The 20,283-nt window shown below is 38.8% G+C and overlaps 1 protein-coding gene across 2 annotated transcripts in view; it reads left to right on the top strand.

The window, feature by feature from the left end:
• BTBD9 (BTB domain containing 9) overlaps nt 1-20,283 on the top strand; it is a 147,591-nt gene that overhangs the window by 119,123 nt on the left and 8,185 nt on the right. For both annotated transcript variants that reach the window (XM_083349341.1, XM_083349342.1), the window contains exon 10: nt 12,269-12,347. In XM_083349341.1, coding sequence (XP_083205467.1) covers nt 12,269-12,347 — 79 coding nt within the window. The remainder of the gene's footprint in view (nt 1-12,268; nt 12,348-20,283) is intronic.

Here is a 20,283-nt window from a genome sequence, read left to right as displayed (position 1 = left end):
GGAACATTGTCCATAGGGTCGCGATGGGTCGGACACGACTTCGCAACTAACAACAACAACTGTAAATTGACATTTTCTTTTACTTGCTGAGTTATATGAGGAGCTATGGGCAGTAAGGAAAAGTGCTTATAAAAATAACCTAACCAGGTGAGACATTTCCTCAGATAACCTGGACCTGTGCCATGAAGGTCTTTAAAGGTGATAACCAACCGCTTGAATTGAACCTAAAAGCAAACTGGCAACCAGTGCAGCTCATGGAACGGAGATGTTACACGGCCACCCTAGGGGCCCCAAGAATTGCCCACATGGCTGTGTTCTGTAGTAGCTGAAGCTTCTGGATACTAACTCCCATGTAGAACATGTTGCAATAGTCCAACCATGAGATCACCAGAGCTTGAGTGACTAAGTGCGGGGACTCCCGATCCAGGAAGGGGCACAACTGGTGTACAAAATAAAGTTGGGTAAAGGCTCTCCTACCCATGACTGCCACCTGCTCACAGAACAGGAGTTGTGAGTTCAAGAGAATCCTCAAGTTGAATACTGGTCTGTCTGTAGTGCAACCCTATTCATAACTAAATATGTCAAAGTCCTGGAATCTGGAGCTCCACGCACTCGAGCATTCAGTCTTACCAGGTTTCAGTCTAAGTTTGTTGTTCCCCATCCAGACCCACACTGCCTCCAGGCACCACAAGAGGGCAGCTTATTAAAATATTGGCAGTTGTGGGGCTACTGGACCAAGGGAATTGTTGATATCTGTGTTTTATTCTTTTCAGCTAGTAGAAGTTGTCAGTGGATAAAGAAAAATTCAGTAGTTGGATTTTGCTCTACTTTTTACACATTTTCTTCTGTTTTATATTTACCTTTTTTCTGTATTTTCAAGCATGATAAGAACTTTATAGAAAAATGCTAGGAGCTGAATCCAGATTTCATTAAATCTTTTTGATAGATTTTCTGTTGCAATAAATATGCATTGTCCATTCTGATTTATTTCTGTTGTAAATCACTGAGCATAAAACGTCCAGATTTACCCCAAAGTCCCCTCATTGATTATTGTAGTCCTGTAGAAGTATAAAATGAGAGCCTCAAATTCATATATGGTATGTAGATATTTTATGAGTAGAGTCTGAATCATATAAACAATCTGTAAGGATATTTCTTGCCTACAATATTATGACAATACCTTAATCAGAGTGAGCATTGGAAAAAGTCAAACTGCAAAACTTGACTGAGTAAATAGGGCCCAACATGGGCTCATGTTTTCCTGCCATGTAAGCATGATGAAACCAGAGTTATCTTTATGAGCCCAAAGCAGATTGGGCAGCATCTGCCACTCCCTGTGTTGCGGAATTCCATTTCCCATCAGCATTTCCAGCAAAGGCATATAGAGAACCATACATTGCCCATTCTTTGGCCAAATGGCCAAAAATTGTTTCAAATTGTAGTTTGAAAGAAACATTATTTTGCAAGTCGAGTATCACAACATTGGACATATTTCCAAAGTCATATTTTATTTTAAAGCTTTGTTACTTTTTTCTTGCAATTCACAATTAAAAATAAATTATAGCTGTTTGCTTACCATTTTTTTTTCCTTTTTTCCCCTTCCTTCTTTTCTTCCTTCTTTCCTTCCTTCCTTCCTTCCTTCCTTCCTTCCTTCCTTCCTTCCTTCCTTCTTTACTTTACTTTACTTTACTTTACTTTACTTTACTTTACTTTACTTTACTTTACTTTACTTTTCTTTCATTTTTGACATAATTACAAATTTTCATGCTGTATAAATCTGTTATATTGAAGATTTCTGGGCTGAAAACCTGAAACATATATAAGTAAGAATGTAAGACTCTAGCAGATTCATTTTGTAAAGACATGATAAGATTAACATCTTACTAAACAGTACTTACTAAACAGTACTAAAGTAGGAAGCCAAAAGATAACCGGAATAACAGACAAGTTTGGCCTTGAAGTACAAAATGAAGCAGGGCAAAGGCTGATAGAATTTTGTCAAGAGAATACGATGGTCATAGCAAACACTCTTTTCCAACAACCCAGGAGATGGCTCTACACATGGACATGACCAGACGGTCAACACAGAAATCAAATTGACTATTTGCCCTGCAGCCAAAGATGGAGAAGCTCTATACCAGTGGTGGCAAACCTTTTTGAGACCGAGTGTCCAAACTGCAACCCAAAACCCACGTATGCATCGCCGGGTGCTGGGGAGTGGGTGTGGCTATGGTAGTCATGGCAGCATGGTTGGACGTGGCCAAGGTGGGGATAGCCACCTCAGTGTCGCTCCTGGGGAGGGATGCCTGTGGGGGCAGGGCAGGATTGGAGGAGATCCAGGGCTTCTCAGGCGAGTGGGGCAGTGGGAGGCTCGTCCTGCAGGGTGAGGTGAGGCAAAGGAGGGGGCAGGGCATGGGTGCCATTGACATGGGGCAAGGCGAGGCAGGGGCTGGGGCTGGTTGCAGACAAAGGGTGGCTCCGGTGAGGAGAAGGAAGAGGCTTTAAGCAAGCTTAGCAACTGGAGTGGGGATTCCCCCAAAAACAAACGTGCTTCGTGGATAGCCTCAAAGCACGATAGAAGAAACCAAAACCTGCTACTGAGCATCTGTTCTAGAATTATCTGAAGTACTGGAATATGGTAAAAAGTAACTATTTTTTCATCAAATGATGCGTGATAAACTAGTATAATAACAAAAATATTACGAAACTTTGCTGGTGTTAATCTGGCACAACACAAAATGCTTAGGTTTCTTCCTTACCAATAGTTTAGCGTTTTGGAGTTTCATATTCCATAATTCAATTTACCTTCTAATTAAAAATCAAAATGGCAATTTAAAAAAGAAATTCAGGACTAACAATATAATCCTATCAAGTTTTCAATTCTCCACATTTTGAATTTCATTATTTTATCTCAGCAATGTGGAGAGGTTTTTTAAAAAAATATTGTTTCCTCTTTGGGTATTTGGCGAGAAGATCACATTTTGCTCCCACTCTTTGTCATCTTCTGCCATCTCCATTCAACACATCTCATGCCCTACCAAATCTGCTGTGTTCATTAAAGGATGTGTTCCCACGGCAGCCCACTTCAGCCATTGTACAAACAGATATATGACTGGAGATTCAGAAACAGGCACTCATCCCTTTCCAAAAATACACATATTTTTTTCTGAACCAGATCAGAAATCATGTCTCCTTTTAATTCTTTATTTATTAGGTTCACAGATTCAGAAGTCCTTCAGAAGTTCATAGTGCCCTATACAGCATTACATACACTCATTTTTGCCTACAATAACTGTCTAACATTGGTCAGGCTGAGTAAGCTTCCATGGCATGACATGAATCTGGTTGGTCCACCACATTAACTGAAATCCCCCACTGCGGTGAATCTCTAATGGACAGAATTTTGTCTAAAAAAACTATACAGTGAAAAGCAGTTTTTGGAAAATATTCAACTGCCTTTACAGAACAAGGGTTCTGAAAATTAGAAACCCTATGCATATAAAGTAAATTTGATGCAACAGTAGTTGATACAATCTTCAACAAAGAATGTTTCCATTTTTCAGATAATTTGAGACTTGACCAATTTCTTGCTAAACTTTCATGTGATAAAACTGCTAATGACTCTCCTAGACCCCCATTAACCTATAGGAAAATCTGATCTCATGACCTGTAATGAAATCATGATTTGTTTGTTTGTGATTAATTGTGATAAAATTTAATGCCCATTATAATTGGTATGTGGGACACGGTGGCTCAGTGGGTTAGGACGCTGAGCTTGTCGATCAGAAGGTCGGCAGTTTGGCGGGTCGAATCCCGAGTGCCGCGTAACAGTGAGTGCCTGTTATTCGTCGCAGCTTCTGTCAACCTAGCAGTTCGAAATCATGTGAAAATGCAAGTAGGAAAATAGGGACCACTACAGTGGGAAGGTAACAGCGTTCCGTGCGCCTTTGGTATCTAGTCATGCCAGCCACATGACCACGGAGACGTCCTTGGACAAGCGCTGGCTCTTTGGCTTTGAACTGGAGATGAGCACTGGCCCCTAGAGTTGGAAACGACTAGCACGCATGTGCGGGGGAACATTTACCTTTACTAATGTTAATATAAAAAAGGCTATTTCAATAGCATCCTTTTAAATTGTAATTATTATTACAAATTAATGGCTGGTTGCTTTATCACTTTAACCTTGATGTATCTGAAGAGAAATTTCAGGGAAAATTAAACAGAAATGTGAATAATTCATTTCATTTATATTCTGACATTTTCTCTGGGTGCTCAAAATCTGCCTAATATCAATTCTTTAAGAAAGTGGAGAGAGAATAGCTGGCTATTTGTCTGTGAGGATTTGAGCCTTGTTCTTTACTAGCTGATCAGTCAAGTATTTAAATGACAAAAACATTTAAAGTTTTAAGGAGCAAAAAAACTTTTATAGACAATTTTCATCCTTGATAATTGTATTCTTTTTTGTGTCCCGAATAAAACAGCAGAAAGCACGAAGATTACACTTTGAATTGACTGGATGCACAGAGCCATGGAATTTCTTAGTGACAGCTGTTGCTGTTTGAAAGATGAAAGTACTTGGCCCAAGAGTCTGTTTATGTGTTTGAGCAGAGAAAGCAATATTCATTTCAAGGAGCTCTGAGACAGACAGATTCTGAGAAAGAGAACGCAAAGGATAATTATCTAAATTATGTTCAGGCTATTATTGAAGACGAATATAGTTAAAATGTAATTAAATATGACGGGCTCACAGGATGCAAGCATGACTTTGGAATGCTAATCAACAATTATAGCTCTCCTTGGGGGACTGAGGCAGAACAAGAGAGTTGGGAGGGATGGCTGAGGTGAAATATGGAGTATTAAATAACATACCCTAGGGCTGCAACAAGGCTAATTTCTTTTAAAAGATGAAGCTGTGGCACTGGGGGATTTGTGCTGGTTGTGCATCATGCAGTGTTGCCTTTTAGGTTTAGGACCCTCATATCAGCATAGGCCCTTGATTGCTGGTCTTGTCAGCAAAATGTAAGCCTCAAATGAAAATATTGATTTCCCTAATTATATACTTTTCGTTTTTATAAGTATACATATTGGAAGTTCACAAATCCAAGCAGATACATATTGTTGATCTTTTGGATAAGATCTTCATCTCTATTTTCTCTCTATCATTTGTAGTAGAAAAAGTAGTCTATTGTCCATTGCTGTTTTATTAAACCTACTAAACAAGGTTTTTACTTGTTAATGGTTATTCCTGGAACAAAGTAGCACAAAGAATTAGCGACACGAAGGATATTGAATTTTATAGTGCATAAAAACTGTATAATAGGCTTTGTCCATTTGTAAACAAATTCAGTTCAGTCTTACAGTTCAGTTTGTAAATGAAAAGGTTTCATGGACACAGTGAGCATCTTCTCATTCTGTGTTTCTAGCATGTAGATATTAATATTAAATCCCTAAATTCACTTTTGTTTGTTTTTATATAGATACTGGAAAGACTCCAAATTCACAACACCAGGAATCAGAAATCTCATTTATTTTTAGTAGTTCAGGTGCTCCCTTGAATATTTTTACATGCCACCTTGAAAGATAAAATTGTATCTCTTCAGGTTTATTTTAAATAGTTTCTTTTAAATAGTCCATGGATAAATACATTTTCCTTCTTACTTCATAAACATTTCTAATTTTGCTAATTTGTATGTTAGGTTTTCCTCTAGAAAAGCGCATTTAGAATGACATATTGGAAATAAAAAAAACATGCTCAAATTCAACTGATTGATTCAAAGATAGACAATTAAAATCATAATCCTTTACTGTTGAATTTGTAATTACGTAGATTATATAAAGTTGATAACCCGTAGTTAAGAGCTAATCTTCAGGACTTGGTTGACTGAAAATTGTCTTTTATCCTAAATTATTTATGCCCCACAGAGCTTTCTTGGTTAGAATGTTTATGGCTCCTACTACCTACCAGAGATAGAAAAGGCTCAGTTAGAATTTTGAGTGCTTCTTATGAGAAGTACATCTTTGCACTTTGGCATTTTAGGAGCCGTAATTCTTGTGGTATCCAATTAGATGGGCATAATGCCAATGGCAATATAGGCATTTTTCTTGTGCAAATTGGTTCTGTTCTACTACATTCTGGTATTAGGTAAATAATATAGTAGAAGTTCCAGTATTTGCTACAGAAATTTATCTTCTCTTTAATTTAAAATAATATTTATAGGCTTGTAAAAGGATATAACTCTGTTCTTGTCTACGAATGTTCTACATAAGCCCCACCCCCCCCACCCCTTTTTTGGTAATCAAAACATTTCAACTACAGAGAAGTAGTTTTGTAGTAGATGGCATAAAAAAATTTGGGCTCTAGTTATAGCTGATTTTATAGTTTTATAGTTTCCTATCCCAAGAAAAAACAAACTCCAAAAATAAAGAGAATGATAAGGCAAGCCAGTTTGGTAACACAGCTAGGCCTCAGGCTGGAAACTGAGAGATTATGAGTTCTAGTCCTGTCTTAGGCACAAAGCCAAGTGAGTGGCCTTGGGTCAGTCATTTTCTCTCAGCTCTAGGAAGAAAGCAGTGGCAAACCATTTCTGAAAATCTTCCCAAAAAAACTGCAGGAAATAGACCAGGCAGTCACCAGGAATCAATACTGACTTAGGAGCACTAGAAAAAGTGTGGCAAATTCAGGAAATTTAAATTAATTTAGTCATATATTGGAGAAGATGTATTGAAATCAGTGAGACATAACTAATTTACATGTTTGCTCTGTGTATGACTGCATCCAATGTACCTAAGCCTTTTCTATCCAGCTATATACTTTTCTAGCAAGTCTGCTAAAGCGGAGATCCCCAACCTTTTGGGTCCCAGGGACCAGTTCTGTGGAGAGAGGTTTTTCCATGGACCGGAGGGTGCGTGATTTTGTGCGCTGCCTGCACCTTGCGGATGGGGTTTTGCTTCTTTGTGCAGACCGGTTGCTGCCATGCCGTGGCCCAGTACCAGTCCATGGACCGGGGGTTGGGGACCCCTGTGTTAAAGTTTTGCCTTAATAAACCAACACTATCAAAATAATGTTAGAACTAATATAGATAGCATTAGGTAAAGTTCCCCTGCACATGCGTGCTAGTCGTTTCCAACTCTAGGGGCTGGTGCTCATCTCCGTTTCAAAGCCAAAGAGCCAGCGTTTGTCCAAGGACATCTCCGTGGTCATGTGGCCGGCATGACTAGACGCCAAAGGCACACGGAACGCTGTTACCTTCCCACCGTAGTGGTCCCTATTTTTCTACTTGCATTTTAACTTGCTTTCGAACTGCTAGGTTGGCAGAAGCTGGGACAAGTAACAGGCGTTCACTCTGCTACGCGGCACTTGGAATTCGACCCGCCAAACTGCCGATCTTCTGATCGACAAACTCAGTGTCCTAACGCACTGAGCCACCTCGTCCCTATAGATAGCATTAGAAAGACACAAATGTTGTTGTACTGTATTCATGTGATTTTGAGTAGAGAACAATTTTTGTGTGTGTGTGTGCCTATTAAGATACTAAATTCCTCCCTGGGGCAGCTTAATCACCAAACTGTCTGCACCCCTTCCCAATAGTTTGGGAATGTTTCGAAAGACTATGGGATGGCTTGGGAATTTGAAACAAATAAAGCAACAGAAGTTGGTGTCCTGAATGTATAAAAATGGAATTATTTTCTGCTTCACTATACTTATGAAGCCCAATGGAATTAAAAGAATAAGTATGCAAAAAGTCATAAAAAGTTTGCCTAGATCAGGTTAACACTTTCTTACACCTTTTTGCTATGTACAATATTCCAGCTTAAATCTTGCTATAAATGTAACTAACAGTATTGCAATTGTTTCAACATTTTCCTTTCCTTTTCCTTTTGCTATTTAGTAGTATGTAAATATCTTTTGAATGCAATGCTATCCAAATGTTAACCTCCTTCAAAAGTTCATTAAATTGCTTTAACTGTCATTTCTTTAATTATATTAAGCTGTATTGTGCATAAAGTTTTGATTTTATTTTCAAATTGATTTCAGGAGAAAAGATAATCTGATTATATATTAATCCAGTGTAATGTGTACTGTTTTATAAAATCCTCAAATCTTCTTTCTCTTTTGTTCTTGAGAGAAGAAAGAGGTGCCCAAAATTATATTTGGCTAAAGGCATGATCATGAGCTTTTCCAGCACCATAAAAGAAAATAACATCGTGCAACAGTTTAAAAATCATTATGTTAGGTCCTTGAAATACTGCAAGTTCTACATTGCTGATTCCTTCAGTATGAGTAATTACATCCTTTTTGTTAATAAAATTCACACATTATGCTAAACTGTAAACACAGTTTACAGTGTTTTTGATTTAATATGATGCACAAACCCAGTTGTATGGTGTGGAGAACACAGAATTGTAATTCAAGCTAAGAAAAAACACAGTTCTTTTCTAAAATAGCAGAGGAGGAGGAATCAAGAAAGTCCTAGCTTTGAGACTCGTAGGAATATATTCACCCCACCTTTTTGCCGTAATTATCATTTCTGTTTGAAACCTTAGGTTTTCAAAAGCCAGGTCCTTTTTTAGTACTGCATAAGATAGATTCTGCTTATTATTGATCCATATTTATCTCCAGAATAACTAGGCTCAGTTGAAGAAATCTGATTTCTTCCATTTATAGCAGTTACAAGAAAAGGAAATTTCAACAAATACTTTTATGTGGGATAAGAAAATTTGTACTTCCTACCTCTTCTGAGCAGTTGTTAGAACCATAGAAATTCTTGCTCTTCGGGACTTCTGGGTGGCGCTTCAGCAGTGAGGATGGTCGGATTCGACCGCCGGCCCTTCGATCCTGTTGAGCAGCTGTTCTGCCGCTCGAAAACCCTTCCCCTCAGGCAAAGAGGGGAGGGGGAGCTTCCAGGTAAGGGTAGAGCTCCCCTAGAGCCCCAGAACATTTGTTCTGGGGCATTAAGGGTGAGAGCCCCCCCAAAGTCTGGGAATGCTCCGGACGAAGGACTCTTTTGCTTTAGCAGAACAAGACGCTGAATCCACTCCTGACAGATCTGATTGACATCTTGAGTGATGGTAGCAGCAGAGCTGATGCAGGAGCAAGATAAATATCAAGTACAAAGCTTTAACTCAGAAACTCAAACTTTCTTCCTGCTCCAACGATTGTTTTGAAAGAAGGGGAAGATGGCGCTTGACTGATTTTTTTTCTTTTTAACAAGAAGCGAAAGTGTTTTTCTTTAAAGTAAAGTGACTGTTTGAACTGAGTTGGAATATGTAAAATGAACTTTTAAACCTTAAAAGAGCTATTTATAATTTGGAGGTGCTAAAAAGTTATTTTTAAAATTTGGTTATTTCACAGTTTAACTACAAAGTAATAAATGGACTAGAAAGTGAAAGTGTGTATTGAAAGTCATTAGTTGCAAAGATGGCTCCCAAACCATATAGACCCATTTTTAAAAGTGTGGAGGCACTGTTTGTTCAGCAATCTGGAGCGCAGTCTTTGAAGTTACCTCCCGAAGCTGCTGCATCTGTATTGACTTTAAAAGATTTACAATATGCTCTAAACGATGCCTTAAAAATTCAGTCTGAAAAAATATTTGAGAAGGTGGCAGAATTTATTGGAAAGGAGAGCAAGAAAATAAGGGAGGATACTTTGATGGCACTTCAAGTGTTTTCAGGCTGTATTGAGAATCTGGATGAATGTGTGGAAGAAGTGAAACAAAATCTGATGCTGGAGGCTAAAATGGGTGAAGTGGAGAATAAAATGGAAAAGCTTGAAGATGAAATGATGATGATGCAATATAGAGATATGGAATTTGCCCTGAGGATCAGAGGTTTGAAAGAAAATCCGAGGAGAATCTGGAAGAGATGTTGGTGGATGCCCTGGCACCTATTTTGGGGTTTCAACTTGAGGATTTTTGGGGGAAGATAGATAAAGTATTTCATGTTAATTCTTGGATTGCTAAACAAAGGAAACTGCCAAGGGATGTGGTTGTGTATTTTACAAAGAGAAAGATTAGAAATGAGATCATTCAAATCTCTTATAATAAAAGACTTAAAGTGGCTAATCAGGAGGTTTTGATTCTGAAAGAGATTCCTCCAAGAATTTTGAGAAAAAGGAAAGATTTTTTCTTTCTGACAGATGAATTAAAGAAACAAAAGCTTCGGTTTAGGTGGGAGATACCAGTGGGGATTGTGGTGAATTATTCTGGAGAAAGATATAGTCTTAATACAGTAGAGAAGGCACGTGATTTTTATTCTAATGTATTGAAAGCAGGCTTACCATCATCCTCAGAAGAAAAAAAAGGAAAGGAAGAAGGAGAGCGACAGTTACAAGAAATAGTTTCGGAGGCTGTGCAATCCTTGGCTTTATTTAAAGATTTTAAGATTCAAAGAATGACACGGGCTGCATTTAGATTTAAGGAATAATAATAATAATAATAATAATAATAATAGAGATTAATGGAGGACTTTGATAGAAATAAGATTTAGAAATGGAACTTGTTAAAGAATGTAGGATAATCAAGATCTAATAATGGTGGATATTTGGGGATGGTATTTACAGTACCTTATTTTCTGGCATATAAGACGACTTTTTAACCCATGAAAATCTTCTCAAAAGTCAGGGGTCGTCTTATACGCCGGGTGCTGAAACTTTAGGGGCAGGGCTGGCTGGAAAACCTGGAGTGGATCTCCCATTTGGTCTGCGCAGGGAAAGCGGGACCAATTGGAGAAGAAGCTGCAGTCTGTGATTTTTTACAGGCTGGGGTCTGGACGTCTTTCCTTCTAAAGTTGAAGAGCAGCTGCAGTCTATCCCAACTTGAAAGGCAGGTGGGGAATGCAGCAGTCAGAGCAACTGCTTAGCTCTAAGGACACATTTGACTCAGGAACTGGGCAGGTTGGCTGGAAAACCTGGAGTGGATCTCCCATTTGGTCTGCGCAGGGAAAACTTTAGAGTGAATTAGGAAAAGTTTAATCCACTTGCACTGTTTTATGTTTACATGTTTGATGACAAACAGCCTTATGTTTATAAGTGACAGTTTTCCTACTAAGTACCTGCATGTCATAAGCATTTGAATTAAAATTACCATATTAAAATCAAATCTGATGTTTTTTAATTTTTATTTGGTGTGCGTTGGAAGAGGAGTAGTCTTATACGGCGAGTATAGCCCAAACCCTATAATTTAACAGGAAATGTAGGGGGTCGTCTTATACGCCGGAAAATACGGTAGATCTTAAAAATTAGTATGTATGTATTTAAACTATTAGTCTAAATGTTGAAGATGTGGCTGTGATGATGCAATGTATTATTATGTATGGTTGAATTGTAAAAGATTACAATTTTAAAAGTTAAAGTATTTTAGTGGAATATGTAAGATCTTTAAGAAAAAGTTATTTATAACTAATAACCATAGTAGAATTTTTGGTACTGTTATATTGGAAGAAGGCTGATTTGTTTATTATAGAAGAATGGATTTTGAAAGTTTTGAATTAGATAGAAATGGTAGAATTTGGAATATGTGAAGAATATTTGTAATGGAGATATATTATGATGTTTAATGAGAGTTAAAGCGCGACTGGATTTAAAGTGTAATTATAGTTAGTATATTTTAGATTAAGGTGGTGAAAATAATACCCTGTATTCTGCTTTGGGAAGTCGGGGGGGCTGGGGGAGGTAGGGGTATTGGGTGGGTTAGGGTATGGGTTAGGGGTAGGGGAGGGGGAGATGGGGTTTATGTTCAAAAATGTACTCTAAAACCTTTTAATAAAAAAGAAAGAAATTCTTGCTCTTCGTTCATTCAGTTCTTCTTTTATTTTGTTTAAAAGTGAAACTAGCACCAACAAAATGTGGCAACTGCCAGCATTTCAGTTGCTTCCACTTGTGGAACCTGATATTAGAAGTCGACCAATGGCATGTGCTTGAAATGATTGAGTTTTGCTTAAACGTTTCACTATTTCTTTTGCATTGTTCTCTTATTTCATTTTCCAAAAATACAGTACACTAATATACACTTACCTGAGTACAGGTGCATTGCTATTTTGAATTTTGTGTTCTATGCTTCTGACCTGAGATGATCTGCTTTTCTGATTTTAATTGTTATATAGTTGTTAGTCTCTCCCAGAAAGGTCATCCAAGCAATGAACAGATAAAAATAAATGTTCATACTAATGCAAGAATATGTTGGCTTACTATAGAAAAAAAATTATCTTAAGTTTTATATAAAAAAGCGTGCAATTGGTTTCATTTTCTGTATCCCTTTTCTTTCTTGTGCAGATCCTGGCAACTTGTAACTTTTGATAGACAACCAGCGTCTTTTATCAGAATTGTTGGCACTCACAACACAGCTAATGAGGTAATGTAATAGATTAAATTCTGTGGCATGCTGAACACTTGAGATATAAAACATGTCACCCAATTATCCTTACTCAAGACTGTACAAGTATTAACTTCTTTCTGTTGAAAGAATCTAGGGAAGAAGAAAAAATACTTCTTTTAATGAAAAAATACAGAATATATTGGGGTATATACAAAATCACTGAATGTGTATACATATACATAATACCACTTAAAGTTGCTGAAAGAAACTGAAAAAATGCTTAAAAACACTGGCTTAGAGATGGATTGTCATGGATAAAATCTGTCTATTTGGTCTCTGAGAGTTAGCACTGTAAAACCAATGCATCACCTGTGCAATTTAATTTGAACAAAAATATTTCCAAATATTGTTTAGAAAATCCTCAGGAGAAATAATTTACTATATATTATAGTGAATCAATCATTTAGGTAGTGATACAAAAAGTATTCTAACGACAAGCTAATTTAATAGGAAGCAACCTACTCTCTTTATTCTAAGTGTTGCCGAGGATTCCATTCATCTTTCCAAGACCAAACGAAAGTATCTGAATATGAGTAACTTCAATTGGTGACCACAGCAGATCAGTGGTTTTGTTGTCAAATCAAGTGTTTCAGACAGAGGAGCTACAGTGGCTGAAATGGTACCATGGTATCTTGCTGCAGCGTCTCAGGGGATTGGGAGTGGGAGGCACGGTTCTTCAGTGGTTCTCCTATCTCATGGGACATTCGCAGTCGGTATTAACAGGGGGGGCAGAGGTCGAGCTCGAGGCCTCTCACTTGTGGAGTCCCTCAGGGGGTCAGTCCTCTCGCCTCTCCTGTTCAAAATCTACATGAAACCGCTGGGTGAGATCATTCGTGGTTTTGGAGTCGGGTATCACCAGTATGCTGATGATACCCAGCTTTTTATTTCGACCCCAAACCACCTCAGTGATGCCCTCGATGTGATGTCCCGTTGCCTGGAAGCAGTTCGGGTCTGGATGGGGAGGAACAGGCTTCAACTCAACCCTGACAAGACTGAGTGGCTGTACGTACCGGCATCTCGGGATATTCAGAACATTCCATCTCTTTCTATGGGGGGTGAGTTATTACCCCCTCGTAGATAGGGCTTGCAACTTGGGAGTCCTCCTAGATTCACAGCTCTCCTTGGAAGACCACATAATAGCTGTGACTAGGGGAGCCTTTGCCCAGGTTCGCTTGGTGCGCCAATTACGGCCCTATCTAGACCGGGATGCCCTGCGTACGGTCACTCATGCACTCGTGACCTCTCGTTTAGACTACTGCAATGCTCTCTACATGGGGCTGCCCTTGAGGACCACTCGGAGGCTCCAACTGGTACAGAATGCAGCCGCGAGAGTTGTGTTGGGAGTCTCCCGATACTCCCATGTTACACCTCTACTCCGTGAGCTGCATTGGCTCCCAGTTGCCCTCCGGGTGAGATTCAAGGTGCTGGTAATGGTTTTCAAAGCCCTACATGGCATGGGTCCGGAGTACCTTAGGAATCACCTGCTGCCAGCGTCAACTTCCCTCCGCCCAGTGCGCTCCCACAGAGAGGGCCTCCTAAGGGTGCCGCTGTTCAGAGAATGCCGTCTGGTGGCTCCCAGGGGGAGGGCGTTCTCTGTGGGCGCGCCTGACCTATGGAACCATTTACCGCTTGAGCTCCGGATGGCTCCCGACCTTCGCTCCTTCCGACGCGACCTAAAAACCTATCTGTTTGAGCAATCCGGTCTGGTCTGACGGGTTCTGTTGTAATTATTGTTTTAATGTAACTTATCTTCTGCATTTGGGCATTAGGGTTTAATTTGTTTTCAGTTTCTGTATTTGTGCATTTTGATATTTATGTCACTGTTCACCGCCCTGAGTCCTTAGGGAGAAGGGCGGTATACAAATCAAATCAAATCAAATAAATAAATAAATAAATAAATAAATAAATAAATAAATAAATAAATAAATAAATAAATTATTTCTGAGGTTCTTCAGAGTTAGAAAGTTAGATTTTGTTTTTCTTTTGCCTGTTGCCACAAGCATAACAGGATATCTGGAAATATCCTAGCTGCACTAGAACATTTGTGGGTGGTATTTATGTCATCTTTGTTCAGGGCTTAAAAGGGAGCCGATTTGGCAGGCAGGTTGAAGGTGGAGTGGGGGTACTGCTGTCTTGCTAGGCTTGAGAGTATTGTCTACCAAGAAAGCAGGGTGATCGAAGATGCTGAAAGAAAGGATGAAGTGGAGCAGAAGAAGATATCAGAACTAGGAAGTTCTGAACACAAAGCAAATGGTGTGTGATGATCTCAAGTAATCTCCAGCCCCAGAAAGAAGGAAGTAATGTTGGGCAAGTGAACAGAATGGCAGAAAAACTGGGATGGCACGAAAAGGAGTTGCGGAGCCGAGATGCTGAAGAGGGTGGTCCAGGTGCTCACTTTTCAGAGAGTGATTTAGAGGGAAATGTAGTTCTGAATAGTAAGTTAACCTGGAATGATTTTCCCCCTCGTATCCATTTTTAATATAACAAAGCAGAATAATTAGTAAAACGATTAAGAACAGAAATAACTTAAAAGGGATAAATTAAAAAAACTTAGGTGTTAGTTTATTTAGACATTAGTAGAAGGGGAGGAAAGTTAAATGAATAATAATAGAATTAAAAGTAAGATCTGTAAAGTTACTTGAGGATATTATTAGAAAATGTATTTGCACATAAGTGGAAGGAGATAACATTTCATTCTAAAGGCAAAAGGCGCACATTTTTTCAATGTGACAATTGTGCATTATTGTCTAGATCTCTTGCTGTCCCTTCTCACTTTATGGCAGTGTCCCACTACCCAGCAATAAGAGGAGATGGTATCGGATTTGGGGGCTATTGCTTGGTGATTTCAGCATCCATGCCAAAACAGTCTTGTAGAATTGTATCAGGATTTTGTGAACATTTTAATTAATTAATTTTTATCCCACATTGCTTACTTAGTACTCCTTCCTCCTCCTATTTTTCTCACAACAACAACCTGTGACGTAGGCTGGGCTCACAGAGATAACTCAAGGTGGTGAACATACATAATACTCCTTCCTCCTGCTATTTTCCCCACAACAACAACCAACTGTGAAGTAGGCTGGGCTGAGAGAGAGAGAGAGAGAGAAATTGGCCCAAGGTCACCCAGCCAGTTTTTCATGACTAAGGTGGGACATGATCTCACACTCTCCTGGTTTCTAGCCTGCTACCTTAATCACTAGACAAAACTGTTTCTCAATCTCATGACCATCATGAGTTCAGTAGTCCTGTCAAAATGCGTACAGACATACACAAGACACCCAAGTAGGATACGTGCTAAATTTCATTTTTTTAATAATGTTGATTATATCATAGTGGGAGGAATCCAACTTTTGGATGCATGCTATAGGTTAGCTCATCTGAGAGGCCTTGGTTGGAAAAAAAAATTGCCCTGTGGTGCCATTTCGCTCAGATAAAAGTTACAGGAAAGAGAGTTTTAGTAGTATACATATTATTGTATCCTAAACCAGGGGTTCCTAACCCCTGGGCTGTGGCCTGTTTGAAACCTGGCCACAGAAGAGATAGGCAAGTGTGCACATGTGACACTCATTCGCACGAGTAGAGGATGCTTGCGGTCACATGGAAAGCTCCATCCACATGAACGAAACTTCATGCGCGAGTGCCCTCCGCTTGTGCAAGTAGAGCTTCACATGCAAGCTCCAACGCCCCAACGCCCTTTGCTCAAGTACCCTCCATTTAGACTAGTGCAGTTTTGTGCAGAAATGCAAGTACCTGCCACTCGCGCGAGTGGAGCTTCACGTGTAAGCACAAGCACCCTGTGCTCATGTGCGAATCTCCATTTGCACGTGCAGAGAGCACAGTCATGTTAGCCTAGCACACACACACACACACACACGAACCAGGTCAGGCCACCAAGCAAGAAAGGTTGGGGACTGCTGTCTACCTAAACCATCATGGGTTGGCTTTTGGGGAGTAGGCAGGTATACATTTTATAAGAAATGTATATAAAAATATGTGTCAGTGCAAAAGATAAGTCATAAGGTAAATAATTGATAAGAAAATATATAAAAGAAGGTTCAAAGGAAACTCAAATATGTGAAATGGATAACTCAATTCCTTCTTACTTGCTGATGTTTCAGATAAATCTTTTAAGCAATTATTTTACAAGCCTTTTTTAGCAGTCAATTGTGTGGATGCCCTGTCATGCTACATTAACTTTATAATCTTGCACATGAATTTGTCTGTTTTAATCTAAAACAGAATTGTGTTTTACTAGAAAGAAAGGCATTCTTTCCCCAATAGAAAGTTAAAAATGAATAGTAAGCATTTAAGAACCCAAAAAAGATATATGCCCCGAGGAATGTTTGACAATATACTTTGAAAACAACAGTTCAACCCTGAGCTACAAATATTCTCCCCTATCGAGACTCTTTGTTTTCAAGTTACATATTTATTCTCAGAAGACAACTTAACTACAGATAAAGACACACATACAGATGCTTCTCCAGATGATATCCTAGGTTGCTTTGAAGAAATTGTATGCCTGTAGGACATTATTGTGTTTGGTAGTTGAAGATGCTTTGATCTTAGAAGTGCTTGTTCATTGTGCTACTTGAACCTGTATGTTTTTGTATATTTTATTTTTGCATACTTTATTTTTTTAAAGCTAATTGGAACATACTATTTCCAAGATTGCATCCTTTTGACTAAAATAAGAGCACATGGATTTTCAGTTGTTACTTATCTTATCATATTTTCACTTATATAACTGCAGACACCAAGAACTCTATAGACCCCAGTATGATTCAGGTAGAAAAGCAAAAGTGAAATAAAACTATATGCTCCAGTGTCTGAAGAGTAGGAGTATATATAGAACTAATATGCATATCATTTTAATATTTCAGGAATTTAAATTTAATTGATACAGTACACCAATTCTGTGCTGTTCTTATTTGAAAAATACCACTCAAGTATAAAGATGGTCACGGAATACCTTGAAAAACCTTGATCAGATAATTCTAACAATCACAAGTATATTGTATAAGACCAGTTGGAACCCAGTTTCTTTGGTCCTTCATTTGATCTTTGCAATTCTCTGTGCAATTGGACTTATCATACATAAGCTTCTTGGTATATGTGGATTAACTTTATAGTTTCAGTGAAGTAGTGCTAGTTAGCTATTAACAAATTTCTGTTTCTTCGTATTTTTCTTGTCTGTTTAATACTATGCTCCCTACCACCTGGGATGTTGCTTTTAATAAGAAGCTTCAAAGACTAACAAAAATTGTGATTATTAAGTGAAGTTCTTTGATGTTGCCTTCTTCCTGCTTCCCCCCCCCTTCCAAAAAATGTTGGTGTTTCTGGAATATTGTTTCCTATTCCTGTGGCATTTTCAGTTTTATATAAGACAACTATAAGGTTTTGTTAGGCTGTTAATGATCTGATTTCTTGATCACTTTCTCAGCCTGATTTTGATTTTTTTCAGTATCTCCTTTGGGATATGCGTGTCAACTTTTGCTGTAAACTCCATGGCAGTAGCAGAAATTGACTGTCATAACATTGTATACAATCCAATTCTATGTTCCAACTTAGTCTTTAGATACTTAAATACCTTAAGGGGAAATGTGCCTTTGAATCAATTTTTGACTATTGGCAATTACCTGGACAAGTCCCTGCAGTTTCTTGGCAAGGCTTGTCAGAAATGGTTTGGCATTGCCTGTTTCCTAGAGCTGAAGAGAGAGGGACCGGTTGAAAGTCACCTAGCTTTGTGCCTAAGACAGGACTAGAACTCAATTCGTGGTCTTGGTTTCTAGCCTGATGATTCAACCAATACACTAAACTTGCTTTAAATACATATTATTGTGGCATAATTGTTATTTCTTAATTGCTTGGAAAATGCAGATACTTTCCAGCTGTTCTTTATCTTTCTCATGTAATCTGTTGTCACACTTGATAATAGTATCTCATATTTATTTTTCATCTTGGATTCTTTGGAACAATGTAGACTAAAAATGAAGATGCCCTCAAGCTGAATTTGTCTACGGTGTTGATGACTGTCTGGACAAAGTAATGGGGTTTTCTTGGCAAGAATAAAAGGAGGTTTGCAACTGCTTTCTCTAAGATGCTTTTCAATTTCCATCGTAGCCTACAGGCCTAGAATTGCTTGGCTATCTTCCAGTCATGCTTAGCTTCTAAGCCTAGATGAGGTTGGCTAGCTACTGTTACTTGCTATATATCTTTGTTTAGTTAACAGAATTGTTTCTCTGTTAATCTCTGGGTGGGGTGGGGGGGGGGAGAAACATACACATTATACAATCTCCACAATAAACCAAGAAGATGTTCACATATTTGAAAAGGCCTTTTGGGTTTCAGTCTTACTTTTTTGCATCTTTCATTACTTTGATCTTACAATGTTTGTTACAATTTTCAACAGCTTTTCCATTGTAAAAGATTGTTGTCTCATTAATATTCCTCAACTTCACTTAGTGCTGCAATCATCCTTATGTTCATTTCATACTTAGGTTTTTCCCCTGGTTATTCCTGTATTTCTTATAAAAGTTTAAAACATTGCTGACTTAGAACTCAGGAGACATGTTTTTTATATTAGTGCCAGATTTATTTTCCTATATATGTTGTTTGGCCCAAAGAAGATTCTTACATAAGATTTATTCTAAAGCTGATATTCTCTGTTTATTTTATGATTAGTATCTGCTGAGTCTTGTAATTGTTGAGAACTATATCACAGATATACATGATCTGTGACCTTTCCAGTCTTTAAAATTGCAAGTCCCATAATTCATAAGTGATTTTCAATTCCAGAGTTTTTGGATGAAATAGATGTCCCCTTCATTCTAGCATTAGGCTGAATTATGGGACTGAAACAGTTTTATTATCTTGGGTGATAGACCTTGACTGATGAACTAGATTAAGAATGTGCCCCCATTGTCTGAGGTTTGGAATATGTTGCTGTCAACTAAATATCTTTTCTTGCTGTCGCTTAAGGATACCTTTGAAATTGGCACTAGACTGAATATATAAGCAAAATGAAAGATTACAAAATGTTTCTCCTTGACATGAGAGGGCAGCAGTGCTCCTGATCAAGAGTAGCCTCCAAACTCCTGCCTCTCCATTGGTGACAACTCTCCAGCATTGAAACTGTTCTTGTGCTCTTCCTCCCTGTTCTTTCTGACCTCCGGTTGACATTTGGACCAGTCGGTGGAATTTTCTGGTACTTGAATCTAAGCTGTTACAACTCTTGTAACTTTCCCTCTGTTTCTGTCCTGCTTGTAGGTTGTTAATAACTCAAGTTACCAAGTTACCAAACAGGTTACAAACTCTGCGAACTTTCATATTCACCCATGCCTTCCTTTCTCCTTTACCTGCTCATACGGATGCATGCACCATGCCCTTATCCCCCCTTTGCTCGCTCATACCCATCAGTACCCTCATTTCTGGGCCTCCTAGCACTTGCACACACACATGTACCACCAGTGTCCTCCTTCTGTGGCCTCCCTGCACCCACATCTACACACACACACACACCAGTGCCCACTTTCCCCTTTTGCTCAGTCATACTGTACAAGACCTTCCATCCTGTGCCCCCATAACTTTCCTCCTTCCCTCCCTGCGCTTGTACATTTGTACACACCCACTGGTACCCTTCTTTCCTGGGGCTCCCTATGCTACCACACATATGCAGTCATCAATACCTTCCTTCCTGGGCCTTACTAGAGCCCACTGGTGGCACACGTGGTTAGAATGCAGTATTGCAGGCTAATTTTGCTGACTGCCAGAAGTTCAATCCTAACTGGCTCAAGGTTGACTCGACCTTCCACCCTTCCGAGGTCAGTAAAATGAGGACCCAGATTATGTTGGCTCTGTAAACTGCTTAGAAAGGGCTGTAAAGCACTGTGAAGTGGTATATAAGTTTAAG

This window comes from Vipera ursinii (assembly GCF_947247035.1).
Source record: "Vipera ursinii genome assembly, chromosome: 1".
NCBI lineage: Eukaryota > Metazoa > Chordata > Lepidosauria > Squamata > Viperidae > Vipera > Vipera ursinii.
Note: the sequence above shows the minus strand (reverse complement) of the source record. Positions and strands in the feature narration are given on the sequence as shown.